This window comes from Coptis chinensis, chromosome 6 (assembly GCF_015680905.1).
Source record: "Coptis chinensis isolate HL-2020 chromosome 6, ASM1568090v1, whole genome shotgun sequence".
Taxonomy (NCBI): domain Eukaryota; kingdom Viridiplantae; phylum Streptophyta; class Magnoliopsida; order Ranunculales; family Ranunculaceae; genus Coptis; species Coptis chinensis.
This window is the reverse complement of record NC_141461.1, coordinates 1,326,474-1,343,087: the sequence shown is the minus strand read 5'-3', so window position 1 is coordinate 1,343,087 and position 16,614 is coordinate 1,326,474. Positions and strand designations below refer to the sequence as shown.

The window sequence follows — 16,614 nt, the reverse complement described above, 5'->3', positions numbered from 1 at the left end:
CCCCTCAATATATTCATCAATCAAGCTTTTTATGTTTAGCGTGTAGCACTGTCATAGTATGATTACATTAGGGAAAATCTAGATTTGCGGAAGGAGTTCGTAAACTTCATATCTCTTTTATGTGCTATGTAAGCTAGTGGTGTGCATGAAAAAAAATAGTAAAATCAACTTGTCCGTGAGCGGAGCGAACATTTTGAAGAAAGGGGGTTATCTGAGACAAAACCAACTTGGTTGGTTTCTGTCTGTCTCTCCCATTCTCTTCCTTCTCTTTTTTCTCTTTTTTTCTCTCTCGCTCTCCCTTTTCCTCTCCCTCTCCTTCTCCATCTCCACTCCTCCATCTTCCTCTCCCACTCCGCTCACCCCCACTGCTTAGCAGTATACTAGTAGTATAGCTCTCTATACTTTTTGTTCAAAAAGTGTCATACTCTCCAATGTCAGATTATTACAACAACTGAAGACTTTTAGGACTTAATAGTAGTAAATTCGTTTTAGAACAGAATCGAAAGTTTCAACATAGGTCTACATTTCAATTGCCAGATGATTTATCGACATTTCACGAAACAAAGAGTCGGCATTTCCTGGCAAACAAAATAAGCGGCCGAATGTTAAAAACTGGGGTGGGCTGAAAGAAGAAGAAAAAAAAGAGTAGTAACAATGGCGAGTAGTAACAATGAAGAAGAGAGTGCAGTGAAAGAGCCACTCGATCTCATACGTCTAAGTCTTGATGAACGTATCTACGTCAAGCTTCGTTCCGACAGAGAACTCCGTGGAAAGCTTCACGTAATTTCATTCTACTTAATTTTCTCTGGGTGTTTATGTCATGGGCTTGTTGTTAATCTTCTCTTCACTTAGGCAAATTATTATACCATTCTTTTTGCAATATATTTCGTTAGGCTTGTTATTGTCTTCATTGTGTACTCATGAGCTGGACTGTTTGAGTAAAGATCTCTTTTTTATTGGTTTCTTTAGGTTAGGGAAGTCTATCCTTGAGTGGTTCCCAGTCTAGGATGTTTACTTGGGTCTAAGCCATGGGGTTTATGCTTGGGTAGATATATAGTGGAGTTTATCTATAAATGGATCAAAGACAAAGATTTTAGTGTTTGTGTCAAGTTCCTTTAAATGTTTAAAATTAGAGTATGGCATGGATAAATTCATATGGGCTGCGTTTGGTTCACGGAAAATGGGAGAAAAGAAAATGTTTTCCTGGATTCTAAATTCTATTAGGTGTTTGGTAGACCATGGAAAATGATAAACAGAGAAAACATTTTCCATTCAGGGTCACTATTGAGGAAAACAACATCCTTTTTAAAACGAGAGAAGTTGCTTTCCTTTTGTCTGTCGGCCGAGATTTGCTGAAGTTATTCCATCGTCGTCGCTCGAGAGGAACTAGAAAATCACTAGTGTATAGAGTTATCAGGTTTTAGGTGGGGTTTGATCCAGTGGACCAGTTTTTAAAATTGTGAACCAAACAACTAGAAAACACATTCCTCAAAAATGGATTCTGGCAAATTAGTTTCTGGATTTTCTCTTTCTTTGAGAATCAAAATTCGTTGAACCAAACACAGCCTAAACCAATGGCTGTGTTTGTGTCCAGTTCCTTTAAATGTTTAAAATTAGAGTATGGCATGGATAAATTCATATAGTGATTGAAAGTTTAAATAAATAACCTTACCCCTGTATGGTCTCGAGAGCATTGGAGCTATACTACTTTATGCTGTTTTTTGGCATCACTACTTCATAAGGTTCTTAGAGATAAACCGTCTTTGGTTTAGCATACCATCCTCAATAGTTTAAAAGAACATAGAGAGCAGGGCTTATACATTTGGAAGACTATGTTAGATCAGATGCTGGGTTTGTATTTTTGGCATTTTTTTGCTGTTTATTGTTTTATTTATATAATTGGTGTGTTATCTTCTCACCAGCTCCCACCCTTGCTCCTTTTGTGCATTCATCATTGGTTCTTTAAGGAACAAATGAGGGAAGCAGCGTGGGAACTCCGCTCAAAACTTATCTGAGGTTTACTAACTATCTTTCACTGGTTTGGTGGTGGTTTTAATTTCCAGGCCTATGACCAGCATTTGAATATGATACTCGGGGATGTCGAAGAAACTATCACGACGGTGGAGATAGACGATGAAACCTATGAGGAGATTGTTCGGGTATGCCACTCTTTACATTACTATGTTAATTTAAGTTTTCAATTGGCGTTGTTGCGAATTTAATGCCTTAGGGAAGGTTTCACTCGAGATCATTTTTAAAATGTTTGCATAAATGTTGTTTGATAAAGAATCTGTAAGAGTGTTAGAATTTGTCTAACTTGGAATCTTGATAGTTTTTACTTTGGAAGTACAGTTGGTTTTCATATCCGCAAGTGATATTTAACTCCATAATAGGAAGGGAAATAACAAATATAGCCACATACCTAATCCGTTATGTTAAATTTGTTTACTTACTTACCCCTACGTCTGTATTCTTGTATAAATAGAAAGGGAAATAACAAATATAGCCCTATACCTTTTCTCTTATGTTAGGTCTGTATTCGTGTATAAACATTGCTGCAAATTCTTTCATTAGCTATACTGATGAGATTCCATATTACCATAGTTAGAGATTTGAAAATTTGTGGAATTTTGAGAATTTGAGTAGCTCAAAAACTGATTTCTGGACACTCTTGAGATGTTGACGTTATTGGATAACATTACCCAGTGACCCTATATCTCTGCTCATTAACCCGTTGACCTTATTGTACCTAGAAGTTTCCACATCATGTCTAACAGGATTTTGTGGTAGTGTTGATTTATGTAACATTTCTTACTTGCTAATGTATAGCACAGAGTTCCCTTGTTAAGACCTTTTTGTAAGCTTCTGCCTCGAATGTTTGCTTCATTGCCTTCATGATCATGATCAGCAGCTCTTAAATGTATAACCAAATAGCTTTAATTAAATTATTGTGCACACCAAAAATAAAGCATATATGATCCAGGTGTTATCTGAATTAATTGCACTTGACACCATTGTGCATTTAAGCATCATATGATCTAGTGCAAGCCCCAACTCTTGGTAGTCTTCCTTGTCACCTACTCTGAGTGGGGTCGATCGCTTCATTGGCGTCGTATGGATATTTTGTTTGACAAAAGAAAGATCTACTTAGGTGATGAGAGGCTTTGTTCTTTGCGACATGATCCACTCTAGCATAAGAAAAAAAAATCACAATTAGAAAGAAAGGAAATGACTTGAAAAACAGTGGGTACTGCATATGATGGAAAAGAGAAATCTAGTCAAACTGCAAATACTTCTCTACGTGTTTTATTAATTGTTTAATCTTAGTTATGCCTTTGATGTTTTGAACCGTTAATCATAAATATGATTTTGCTCTCTTGTTTTGTCTGTTTTTCAGACTACGAAGAGAAATGTTCAGTATCTGTTTGTTAGGGGAGATGGTGTAATATTGGTTTCACCACCATTAAGGACTGCTTGATGGAGATATACAGCGTAATCGGAAGGGAGATTATTGCTGTTTCGCTGGATCATGTTTCTGTCTCTTTCATGTTTGTTAGGTTTGAGCCCCATCCCGAACGACTATTTTTTCATCAACGGGATTGAAGTTTCATTGAGTTTGTAGAAGGTTGAAAATGTAATTCAGTCATTTTTTTTCAGCACTTGGCTCAACTTTTATGTCATATATATGAAATTATTTTAGGATGCTTCTTTTCCCCTCCTTTCTTTATTGCAGTCTATACAGTTGCTAAGTTGTCGAGATATTAGACACTGAAGTTGGACTTCACCCCGAGTGTTCTTGAGTTTCTTCAGTGGTTCCCACTGATATATATCATGATTGAATTGTCATCCAGTAACATTATACCCTTATGCCAAATGTCGGAGAATCTCTTGTTGCTAGTGTTGAATTCTGCTTTCCATTCATACTATGATTACTCTTAATAGAACTATGGGCCGATGTGGCATTGCTGAAATTCTAAGCTCCTTTTCCTCATATCTATCGTCTACGTCTCTAATTGCATGTCACTCTTTCTGTTACTACGGTTTACTTCGTGGAGAAAGTACAGAATTAAACTTGGTCGAAGAAAACAGCTTAACGTTTCAGCTTATAGGACAAAAGTTTGAATAGTAAACCATGAACCTGGAGCCAATCAGCCAACTTAAATGATAATTGTTTCTCTGCGCAAACTATGATGGGTTTATAATTCCATGAGCGGAAGTGTGGAACTGTTTAATAAGAACTAGTTGCCTGGTTTCCATTTGAAGGATAGGGTGCAAAGGACGATGGATGCGGCGCTGGTATTCGGTTCACAGATGAAGACCCTTTACGGTCGCTTTCTAACCTCTTTCATTTGAGTGAAGCGTGAAGCTAGATAAGGCTTGAAGCTTTCGTCATTGTTTTTATAGAGTAAAAAGAAAGCCTCAAAGAGTGAAACATTCTCTCTCTACATACCACAGCTGTGTATGAGACATCTGGAACACCTGCAAGCTGCAGCTGCATCTGAACCAAAGCCATCTACAAATGAAGTACAGAGTTTTAATGAAGTGTGTATTTACATAGAATTGAAAGTTTGAAACAATATCCTGGAATGGCATTCTGAACTCCGAATATTTGTCTGAATACTCTGAAGTGTATTTACAAGCAGCTGAGTATACTTGTCACATATCTGAGTATTCACTTGCTTTTAGTTGGTATTTGGAATAGAACATAAGAAAACCAACCTCACACACATACACATATAGGGGCAATATAAAAGTTGAGCTCCAGACATCATAATTACACAAAGACCGACAGAAAACTTGTTCTTCATTTGAGATGTATCTGAACTACCACGATCAGATCGGGATGGCAGGGACAAATTGCCATCACCACACATCACAAAGAAAACTTCAAAGGAATTACAGGTAGGATTTTGACCCAATCAGCAGCATTTCCATTACGGGAACAACACAAGATCACATTGCCTAGAGGTTTAATATGAGGTTCAATGATGTAGGACATCAAAATATTCTGCTATTAACATGAACACCCTAAATATACACTGGAAAATGGATCAGAAATGTGAGAGTCTAACAACATAATAAAATAAGCAGCTGACGATATATCACAGTCTAAAGAGGTTAAAATGGGATAAGCTTACTTCTATATGCAAGCCAAGGACACAAAATCTGAGCAAAAAGACCAGAGTCACAACTCACAAGGTCTGAAGTAGTCATTTGACAATGTTGAAGCACAGAATGTGACTTGTGTGCCTTCCCCCATTATTTAAGTCAGGTTCCTAATTCGCCCCCAACAGCAACAGCAACAACTAGAGATAGGAAAACGTATTGCAAGTGGTGAGTACCTAAAACATTTAGGAGGCACTGCTAGACTCGAATGACACGGAAGTGTAGTGGTATCCCTACTTCCCTTGGCATCACGCCCACACCATAAACACAAGATCACGAGGAGATGGCCATAATCATAAGGTCCAAAGAAACATTACAATAGGCAAGACAAGACACAAACAGAAAATAGAGCCAAAGAAACGCCCTTCTCCTTTGAATCTCAGACCCTAATATCACAAATAAGATCTAAAAAGAAACTGCTGATGAAAACCCTGAAATTTTAATTTTCTTTTCTATATTTCGTATAAAATCTGGGTTTCACTGCCCTGAAAAAACCAGCAGAATCCACAATATTTCACAGAACTCAATATGATTGAACACGTCAAATGGTTTAAAAATCAACACACATGACACACATTATATTAGATAATTCAAACTAAAATATAATAGAAGAATGGATTACCTTGATGTGAACACATTGTTCAATTGCAAACACATGTTCTCCAGGCCCCTAACGCCATAAATACTTGTATAGAAAATTTGGCAAATGCCTGTTCCTATGGTTTTCAGTTTGAAAAGAAGATGTTTTCTGTTGAGGAAATTCTTTTCTCTACCTATTCTCTGTCAAACATGTTTTGGCAATATTTGCGATAGTTTTAAAAAATGAGCAAAAAAGACTCAATAGAGAGTTTGGTGGCCACGACTGATTGATAGAAGAACTTTGACCAGCAAACCTCAGTTGATACAAAAGAACTTCCACAGAGTAGGAAAGCCAATTGCCAAGTGAAACTTGAACACACCATGAATTCTTCAATAGAAAAATTCACAAGCATGGTGAAGAATACCTTAGCAAATGCCCATTACTGTGGTTTTCAGTTTGAAAAGAAAATTGTTTTCAGTTGAGGAAATTCTTTTCTCTAGGTATTCTATGTCAAATATGTTTTGGCAATATTTGTGAAAGTTTTACAACAAGGAGCACAAAAAGATTCAGTAGAGAGTTTGGTGTTTTGTTTTTTTGATTGGCAAACCTGTTTTAAATGAGATCAGTAACTTTTTGAAGTTGGCGGGGTTCGACCCCAGACTTCTGGTATCATCACCCAAAGGTTTTACCAACTTTGCTAGTCGGCACCTGCAAGTTTGGTGTTCACGAGTGATTAAGAGAACTTTGACAAGCAAATCTCGTTTGATACAAAAGAAAATCCATGAAATAGGAAAGACAATTGCCAAGTGAAACTTCTCCACGCCATGAATTATTCCATGGAAAAATTCACAAGCATGGAGAATACCTTAGCAAATGCTTCTTCTTCCTGCAAAAAATTATACCTTAGCAAATTCTATAATAGATGGCAACTTCAATATATATATAGCAAATCCTAAAACCGGGTAGCGTGGGAAATAAGCAAACCGCGTGAAATTTAAAAACTCTTAGTCCAAGCCCGGTCAGATCTAGTCCAAAGCCCAGCCCATTATCACCCTCACGTAATCCACTTGGGTCCACTATCGAAAGGTTACAACTTACAACCTCCCCATATAAGATTCAGCAATATCAGGCCTCGAGGGTAGCTGAAAGCCTGAAACTAAAAGGATATTTTTTAAAACAATAGGGTATTCAAAACCAACCCGAACCCATATATTATCGTGCATCTATCAAATTATATCAATTAATTTTAACCACACAATTTATATAATCTATTCAAAATTAATCATAGAGGCAAATCCAAAACCAAATCAATACCTATCGAAACTCAAAATTGAAACCATTACCAAAACAAAACCAAATTATCAAACCAAAACCATTTTTTATTAGTTTGGTTGGGTTGGTTAATTACATGGTCATTCGAATCCATTTGACCGTCCTAGTTGAAACTCATTATTTCCTAACCACTTTCCATTCCATATAATAATTAATTATATTAATTGCATAGCAATGAAGAGTGAGTGAAGATAGAGAAAGGGGGAGAGAGGTTAAACAGTTTGGTCAACGAGAATAACAAATAAATTGGATAGAGGGGGTGAGACAAGTGTGTAGATTGTATAAGAAAATCAAAACTAGTTTGGAGGGTGTTTGGTATCATTTTTATTGTAGTTTATTAACAATCCACAAAATAATTACTTTTCTCAAAAAAAATATATAGAACAAAAAAAAAAACGATTGAAATTGAATAATGGTAAGATCAAGAAAGACACATATTACAAATTCATTAGAAAATCACCATTTGAAATTTCATATTGGTATCGTAGACCCCAATTTAAATAAAACAAAAAAAAACTTATTACTGAAAAATAATACTTTTATTGAGAGCTTCAAAATGAATAACCATTCTCTAATTAATCCAAATCAAATACATAAACTAATACATGGGCTAAAAACCCTAAATTCTACACAATTCATCTTCAAAACTTTTTAACTAAAAAATGTTGTGAAAAGTGGGAGAACTAAAAAATGTTGTGAGAAGTTGGAGTAAGGTTAGAGATGGGTTTAGAGAGATGGCGATATAGAAAGATTGTGATCCCTAGTTTAAATTTTTGGTGGAGTTGATGAGACTTACTGGAGAAGAAGAATGACATAACGTATTTTTCTCTTTTCTAATTTACACTTAATTGGCATAATATACAATATACTATCACCATTTTTGCACTTTAGCTATTATATAATTTTGTTTTGTACACTTTCGTTCATTGTACTACTAGTTTTATTGGACTTGATACTAGGTCCCATTTTCAGTCAGTCAAGTGCTCACACACAAGCTAAAATCCATGCACGTGAGCAGCATGTGATATCAATTTCTTCCATTTCTCCTCCTTCTTCAACACCTCCATTAAAAACACCCAACCAAAAATCAAGAAAACCAAAAAATAAATAAATAGATAATTGGTAACCAATTTCTCTAATTAAATATTTTAATCAAATGTCTCTTGAACCATCTCAACTCCTTCGTCATCATGAAACTATTAATCTTTAAAAATATATGTATCTTCCGGCAAATGGGTTGTTGGTCTATGATAAATGCACCCATCTTCGAACTCCCCTTTCTCTATTTTTTCTTTTTCTCAATTGGTGGGTTTTAATTGTGAAAGTTGATTGAATTGTACGGTTAAATGTGTATTCATACAAATGGGTATTTAGTAATGGAGTATTTGATTCATTGATATATGGCCATTTTTTCAATTGAGTGATTTAGTTCGTTTATGTGGAAATGAAAAGTATATTGATTTAATTTATTAAAAAATTTAAATCATGTTTTGGCTGTGTTGGTGGTTGTACGTGGTTGGTGGTGGGGTGGTGAAGGTGTTGGATTAGAAAGAAGATAGAGAAGATGAAGCTATAATTAAAGTATGACCGCCATTGCATCATAATTTTGATTTTTCTTTCTACAATTCTGATCACAACTTAAGTTTGTTATGAGATAAGATCTTTACCATTAAATTGGACGATGGATGGATATTTAATCTTGTTAAGTGATGACGTGTGTTTTGAGTTGGTGTTTTTCAATAATAGTTTCTGAGCTGGTGTGGAGACATAAACAATGACTCTATACCACACCAGCAAAAACAATGACACGTGTAGGCCACGTTAGCTTTAGTTGAACGGAATTTAGATCATAGTCGTCACCTGAAACAAAATTTATAGTACATTATACTGCAGCGCATAGAAAATTGTATAATAGCTAAAGTGCAAAAAAAAAAAGGTGATAGTACATTGTATACTATGCCAATTAAGTGTTTAACGCTTTTATTTTTAATTTTTTGCCCTTTTAGTTCACCGGATCTTCTACTATCAAGTCGTTAGATCCACGTGTTTTGATCGACCATATTACATGCTAGAAGGACTCCTATAAAATATGCGATTCTCATAATGTCGCCTATCAGATATATGATATGATTCTCGTAATGTCGACAGATTAATTAATCCACGTCAATATTTTAATATGACTTAATTAGCATAGAGTATAGACTGATTATGTTTACAAGAACGATAATTGATATCGATGAGAAAACTATAGGAATCGACCATAATAGTTTTATGAAGCTCATTACTAGAATACTGGTTATGTTTTTTCTCAAAAGTCCCGTACTAGATAATTGATGAACTAAGGCTGTGTTTGTTTAGTGGCAAATGGGGGTGGCAAATAAAATTTTCCCACTAGATGCACCATTTGCCAGTGTTTGGCTGCATTTAAGGGTAGTGGCAAACACTATTTACTATTTGCCAGCAAATGAAATTTTCCCACTAGAAGTGGGAAAATAGAATCCAGCTCCCCCCCTAAACTCTTTTGCCACCCTTTATTTTCCCACTAGGGCAACAATAATTTGCCACCATCTCCTCTCTCTCTTTCACAGCCGCAACTCGATCTCTCAAGCCCTAGCTCTCAAGAGGTAATCTCTCGCTCTCATCTCCTCTCTCTCTCTCGCTCTGCTCTCCTCTCTCACTTGTCTCTTCATCTGCTCTCCTCTCTCACTTGTCTCTTCATCTCTCTATCTCTCCTTCATTAATTTTTCCCACTAGAAATTTTTGCAAACAAACACTGACAAATTAAAATTTTCTCACTACAAATTAGCCGGGCAAAACTCTAGTGGGAAAATGCTGGCAAATCTAATATTTTCCCACTAGAGGTTTGCCACTAAACAAACACACCCTAAGGCAATTAAAATAAGTTTTCAGAGCTAATCAGTCAAAGAGCGATATATGCAATTAATTATTAATCAGTGATTAATCGTTGATTTAATATGATTAATCGATATATTAAAAGGAATAAGTAAGGGTGGAATTTGAACCGAGTAGTTCGGGCTTAGCTCGTTTAAGCTCGGTTTGAGCTCGCTCGTTTAACTATATGAACTGAGTTCGAGCTCAAATTAAAATTCGCGTAACAAATGAGTTGGATGAAACTCGTCTCGTTTAGCTCAAATAGCATCAGGTTCAGTTTGAGCTCGCTCATTTAACTATATTAGTCGAACTCGAGCTCAATTTAAGACTCGTGTAATAAACAAGCCGAGCTTGAGGATAGTAACACTGAGCTCATTTAGTTTGAATTCCACCATTATGATTAGGAATAAGGGGGAGGGAGGAAAGAGAATATATATTACAGAGTTTGTACAAGAATTTGCATGTTTAACTATCGTTAAAGATAGGGTTTATTAGTGAAAACCCCTCATTTTATGACATGCTTTTGTGTTTACCCCCCAAATTTTAAATCATCACAAAAGTCCCCCCACTCTGTCCTGCCCGTTCAGAAATCATCCATATTTGCTCTATTGCCTAAAGTATCCCTGGGGGTAAACACAAATATATATAACTCTTATGTGAGTGTTCTTAGACATCCACGAAACAAGCTGCCAATAACAATTGACTTTGAGGAGGGGATCTATGGTATTTCAAATCTAATGGATAATGTTCATCTCCTTCATCTTGCTTTTGACCATCGACAACCACCAATATATATCTCCATCATATCCGACCACCACTTAGTGCTGCCACACCGTCGAAAAATCAAGATACAAAAATCCAATCCAACTCACCAGAAACTTCTATTTCGTTTTGAGTAACTCAATAAAAAACCAAAGCTTCGAATCGATAAAGCAAAAAGTAAAGATTTAAGTAAATGTCGGGTTTTAAGAGAAAGAGACGCCCTCTTCATCAAGAAATTGAAGCTGTATGTGGTAACCAAGCTATTGGCAACCATTAATGGTGCTTGGTTCTTTGGTTCGAAAACCCATTAGTTACATGTGTGACAAATGTCATTCTCACTATGATTCAATTTGGTGTGAATGTGGAGTCAGAGTAGAGTATTGCTCAGCTCCTGAATTCGCAGTTCCTTTGTGTCTTGAAGCTTTTCAATAACTTGAAGAAAAACTAATAGCTTCTAGTCTTTTCAGAAATCGGCGAGACACTTTGGCAAAAAGTGTGAGAGCTCAATCAAAACATTCCCAACCTATAATCAAATCAGGATAGATGAAACATAAGGTTGGTTAATGTAAAGTCTAATTAGTGATGTATGTATGTATACTTGAAAGACGGGGAGTGAGATGAACTGATCGAGCTTAAGAGTGAGCTTAAGAGCTTAAGAGCTAGTTCTGGGTGCGCTTCACGCTGCGAATCTAAATACTGCAAACCCGCCATGCTTTTTTTCTTTGCTTCGATTTCAGTCAAACCTTAGTAAGTAGTATAGAGAGCACTAATTAGACCTGGCTTAACTTTGATTTTCTCAGAGATGTAATATTTTCTTATTCCCAGAGATGCAAAAAGACTCATATATTTGTGTTTACCACCAGGGGTATTTTTGGCAATAGAGCAAATATAGATGATTTCTGAACGGGGCCAGAACGGAGTGGGGGGACTTTTGTGATGATTCAAAATTTGGAGGGTAAACACAAAAGCATGCCATAAAATGGGGGGTTTTCACGAATAAACCCTTGAAGATAAGAAAATTAAAAAAAAAAACTTTAAAACTGTGTGTGTTAATGCACGTACAACTGATAACTATCAAAATTTCCCGTATTCAGTGGGGAAAATGACAGGTTCACAAGCGGCATCATCATTCATTTGACCGGAAATGGAGGCAAATTGTGAGCAAATCTAATTTTATATATTTTTTTCCTAGCTAGAAGTACTTATGCTCTATATAGGGGTGACTTGGAATCGAATATGATCGGATTGATCTCTGTCGGAATTTTTTTCCGAATTTTTTCGGAATCTAATATGCTAACCAATTCCGATTTAGCTTTTTTTTTGTATTATTCAAAATATATTTCTAAATTCATAAATTTTAGAAATTTATAAATAATTCATAAATTTTGGAATTATTAATAAATGTTCACAGATCTCTTTACACAACAAAAATTCAAAACATACAATAAGAGAGCTAGTGAATTTTACTTACCAAGGACGAAAAATTATCTTGTAATTGGTGAGGTAGATAAATGTTTGAGAGGAGTGGGAGTGGGAGTGGGAGTGGGAGAAAGTAGCTAGGGTTTGTTTTGTTTTGGAAAGATAGAAACTAGAAAATGTTCAAGATCTAATCTATTTGACAGTGTAAATTTGTTAGATTATAAGTACATATTTTCATAATAAATCGGCAATAATATCATAAATTTCAAAACTTTTGGATCAGATCGAATCGGTTTTTAGAGTTATATTTGAATCCGATCCAATTTTGTTTTTGAATTTTTAGAAATCGAAAAAATCGGATATCGGACCATGTAAACTGCATCTAGAGCCAGACCAATTTCGAGTAAGATTTCGGTAAAATCGGAAATTCGGCGAAGAAAAACACCCCTAGCTCCATGGATAATGACATCAGTTAATAACTTAATATTGCGTATTTGCGTGTAGAATGGACCAAGGTCCAAAATACCGAATTCGGTAAAATATTTCGATGTACTAAAAACCGGTATATATCGGAAATATCTATTTTTTTGTTGACCAATCAAAATTTTGTTTTGTATGTCGATATATCGGAAATATTGTCGATTATATCATAAATATCGTCGATTATATCGGAAATATTATCAATATATCGTTCAAAGTCAACAATATTTGGTCAAAATCAACAATATCGGTCAAAGTCAGCAATTTATATCGGATATATCGGTCGATATATTGTTATATCGGAAATTACGATATATATCGGGGGAAAAAAATTCAATATTCGGTTGAGATATATCGAATATATTCATATTGGTGTACAAAAAAATGATATATATCGGTGATATATCAGATATATCGGCGATATTTTGGGCCTTAGAATGGACTAGCTACCTAGTTTTATGGGTCCAGGATAAATTACATCACTGAATACAGTAGAAGAATTCACAAGTCAAGCAGTGTTTAGAAATCACTGAATACAGTACAAGAATTCACAAGTCCCGCTGAATACAATTCACAAGTCAAGCAGTGTTTAGAAATCACTGAATACGGTACAAGAATTCACAAGTCCCGCTGAATACAATTTAGAAGTCAAGCAGTGTTTAGAAATCACTGAATACAGTACAAGAAAGTCCCGCTGAATACAATTCACAAGTCAAGCAATGTTTAGAAATCACTAAATACAGTACCGAAATTCACAAGTCAAGCAGTGTTTAGAAATCACTGAATACAGTACAAGAATTCACAAGTCCGTGTTTAGAAATCACTGAATACAGTACAAGAAAGTCCCGCTGAATACAATTCACAAGTCAAGCAGTGTTTAGAAATCACTGAATACGGTACAAGAATTCACAAGTCCCGCTGAATACAATCTAGAAGTCAAGCAGTGTTTAGAAATCACTGAATACAGTACAAGAAAGTCCCGCTGAATACAATTCACAAGTCAAGCAATGTTTAGAAATCACTAAATACAGTACCGAAATTCACAAGTCAGTACCAAATCACTGAATACAGTACAAGAAAGTCCCGCTGAATACAATTCACAAGTCAAGCAGTGTTTAGAAATCACTGAATACAGTACTGAAATTCACAAGTCCCAGAGGGTGGTTGACCCCGGCCTAAGCTTAAACCGTGGTTGAACCGGTTCCAAGGAGTTGAACCTAGCACCTAAACAAAATAATCCAAACTCTAAACCAGCATGCTATTATGTGTTTTTTGTATAAAAAATTCATTTTGATATATAATACCAATTAATATTGAATTAAAACATGCGTTTATTTATTTTATTATTGTAATTATTAAAAAATTTGTTAAATAAATATCAATCGGACAGAGTCGAATCATAGTTGAACCATTTTAACAAAAAATAGGTCCGATCACCGGTTCGGTTTTCAAAACATTGAAGTCAGCGATACTTGTGCCAGAAGCCCAAAAGTACATAACCGAAAAAAAAGTCGAGCTTTAACTTTTGAATATTCCCGGCAATACATGCATCCCCTCCCCTTGAAAACAAGTGTCCACCCAAAGAAAGACAGAGAACTTTTTTTTTTTTGACAAAAATGAAGATTGCACTACACCATATATTGCAATTCTTCTTCTTCTTCTCAACTTTCTTCCATCCCATTTACTCGGCCACCAACTCAACCGACTACTACAACCAGTGTGCACCATCAACATGTGGAAACTCAATCTTAAAATTTCCTTTTGGAAAAAGCCCACTTTGTAGTGGTGTAGACAGAACGATAACATGTGAAAACAGCTCAGTTTATATCACAGTTGAAGAGACACACAGGAAGTTCAAATTGTTACAAAACCTTACAAATGAAGTCTACACCAATAAATTAATAAGAATTGTTGACACATCTTTTTTTGGTTGTGGTACTATTTCTTCTTATACTGGTTTATTGCCAAATTCAGGTGAAACACAAAATTGGGCCATGACAGATACTTTTCATAGCACTTCTGGTTATAGGAGAGGTATTTTTTTAAATTGTACTAAAGAACCTGGTAAAGATACTCTGGGTAAAATGATCAAGTCTCCTTGTTTGGAGTGTGGTGAGACTAGTAATTTTTGTTTTTTTTTATGATGGGTTTCTTGATCATGTTGATTATTGTAGTCTATTTACAGTTAATATTCCAGTTACTATCTATGGTAATCTTGGTAAGGTTGGGAATTTGCGAAGAGTGCTTCAAGAAGGATTTGAGGTTAGTTGGGGTGAAGATTGTAATTCATGTATGGAAAATGATGTCGGAAGATGTGGGTATTTGAATCAAGAAAGGAAGGCTAATATTGAGTTGAGTTGCTTTTGTAGTGATGGGGTTCCCAAACACAATTGCACTGATGGTAAGTAATCAGGAAGTGATTATTTATTTTTTTAGATTCAAGATTGTCATGTTGATCCTCTGGTTGATTAAGTTAGTTTTTATTGTTGTTTTGAAGGGGATCCTATTATTCTTAATGATGTAGGAATGAATTTTCCAAGCAAACCTCACAACAAAAGAATTCGACTTATTTTAGGTAAGTTAATAACAAGTTCAAGTTGTTCTTTAACATGAGAGATTCATTTGGTTTTGATCTATAATATTGTTACTGATCTATTTCTTTGTGTGAAAAAAGGGATTGCAGGGTTGACCGGAGCAGCATTCATATTTCTATGTGCCTTGTACATTTCATACAAACGAAGGCATAAGAAACATAGTCGTTTTAGAAGCACAGATGATCATGAGTTGCAGCGCTACTTGGAGCGGGACAACGGTACAACTCCAGCTTCAATAGAGACTTTCTTGCACAACTACTCTTTAGAAAGGCCAACCAGATTTTCCTACAAGCAACTCAAGAAGTACACCAATAACTTCTCTCAAAAGATTGGCCAAGGAGGCTTTGGTTCAGTCTTTAAAGGCCAACTTCCCAATGGCTTCATCATTGCTGTTAAAGTCCTCGATGAGACTACTAATCAGATCGAGACTCAGTTCCTCAATGAGGTCTTCACGATCGGCTGCATACACCACAATCATTTAGTTCGGCTTCTTGGGTATTGCTTTGATCATTTTAGCATAGCTCTTATTTACGAGTACCTGGTGAATGGTTCTCTAGAAAAATACATTTTCCAAAAGAAGCATATGAACAAAGGTCAATCCAAAAACACATCGTCACCTCAAGATGTACCAGGAATAATGACTTTGACTTGGAGTCAACTATTTGACATTGCCATTGGAACAGCCAAAGGACTTGCTTATCTCCACGAGGAATGTCGAAATAGAATACTACATTGTGATATTAAGCCTCATAATATCCTTTTAGATGACAAATTTCAGCCAAAGGTGTCAGATTTTGGGTTGGCAATGGCTTTGAACAAAGAGAATAGTCACATCTCAATGACACATGGTACAGGCACTCCAGGCTACGCTCCACCAGAAATGTGGTATGAGAAGTTTGGTCCAGTGACAGATAAGTCTGATGTCTATAGCTTTGGAATGGTTGTGTTAGAGATGGCAGGGAAGAGGAGGAATTTTGAGGTTGATGTTAGCAAGACAAGTGAGATGTACTTCCCTAAGTGGGTCTTCTCGCATCATGTACAGAACACATATGGTGATGGAGGAGGTTCAAAATGGCATGAATGCCAAGGTAAAGAGGAGGAAGAGATTGCAATGAAATTGGAAATGGTAGGATTATGGTGTATCCAGTTTGAACCTTCGAGGCGGCCTTCCATGAGGAAAGTGGTAGATATGCTAGAAGGGACCGTGGCCATTGAGATTCCTTCTGCCCCATTTGATACCAACATGTTAATGTATGGATATGGAAGGGAAGTCGAAATTGCGCCATAACTGAATACTCTAAACCATAGTACAAAATATCAGGATATGGATATTTATCGATATTCAATTTCTGGATATGTATCGTGGATATATCCCCCTCTTTGGGGATA

At 35.9% G+C, this 16,614-nt stretch overlaps 2 protein-coding genes and 1 long non-coding RNA gene across 4 annotated transcripts; 2 read left to right on the top strand and 1 right to left on the bottom strand.

Moving 5' to 3' along the window:
• The first annotated feature begins 604 nt into the window (after positions 1-604).
• Positions 605-3,706, top strand: LOC147490552 (sm-like protein LSM3B). Its single transcript, XM_086566662.1, has 3 exons — positions 605-780; positions 2,064-2,159; positions 3,398-3,706. The coding sequence occupies exons 1-3, from the start codon at positions 655-657 to the stop codon at positions 3,476-3,478; spliced, it is 303 nt and encodes a 100-aa protein (XP_086422788.1). The 5' UTR covers positions 605-654; the 3' UTR covers positions 3,479-3,706.
• A 462-nt stretch (positions 3,707-4,168) lies between these two features.
• LOC147490551 (uncharacterized) lies at positions 4,169-12,302 on the bottom strand. 2 transcript variants are annotated; one of them, XR_015199168.1, is made up of 3 exons: positions 12,204-12,302; positions 5,139-6,902; positions 4,169-4,513 (listed from the first exon to the last, which is right to left on the bottom strand). It is a non-coding gene; the product is annotated as an uncharacterized LOC147490551 (long non-coding RNA). The 2 variants fall into 2 exon arrangements; XR_015199169.1 differs by having other exon boundaries at positions 5,139-6,847.
• Positions 12,303-14,214: 1,912 nt separating this feature from the next.
• Positions 14,215-16,614, top strand: LOC147490550 (rust resistance kinase Lr10-like). Its single transcript, XM_086563754.1, has 3 exons — positions 14,215-15,032; positions 15,129-15,206; positions 15,306-16,614. Exons 1-3 carry the CDS (start codon positions 14,924-14,926, stop codon positions 16,511-16,513), a joined length of 1,395 nt encoding a protein of 464 aa, XP_086419880.1. The 5' UTR covers positions 14,215-14,923; the 3' UTR covers positions 16,514-16,614.

Bases quoted from the DNA above. Each gene is read 5' to 3' on its own strand.
- LOC147490552 (XM_086566662.1), top strand. From the start codon at position 655: ATGGCGAGTAGTAACAATGAAGAAGAGAGTGCAGTGAAAGAGCCACTC. The intron at 781-2,063 runs GTAATTTCATTC...TTTAATTTCCAG, and splicing joins AACTCCGTGGAAAGCTTCAC to GCCTATGACCAGCATTTGAA. The intron at 2,160-3,397 runs GTATGCCACTCT...TCTGTTTTTCAG, and splicing joins CCTATGAGGAGATTGTTCGG to ACTACGAAGAGAAATGTTCA.
- LOC147490550 (XM_086563754.1), top strand. From the start codon at position 14,924: ATGGAAAATGATGTCGGAAGATGTGGGTATTTGAATCAAGAAAGGAAG. The intron at 15,033-15,128 runs GTAAGTAATCAG...GTTGTTTTGAAG, and splicing joins CAAACACAATTGCACTGATG to GGGATCCTATTATTCTTAAT. The intron at 15,207-15,305 runs GTAAGTTAATAA...GTGTGAAAAAAG, and splicing joins AAGAATTCGACTTATTTTAG to GGATTGCAGGGTTGACCGGA.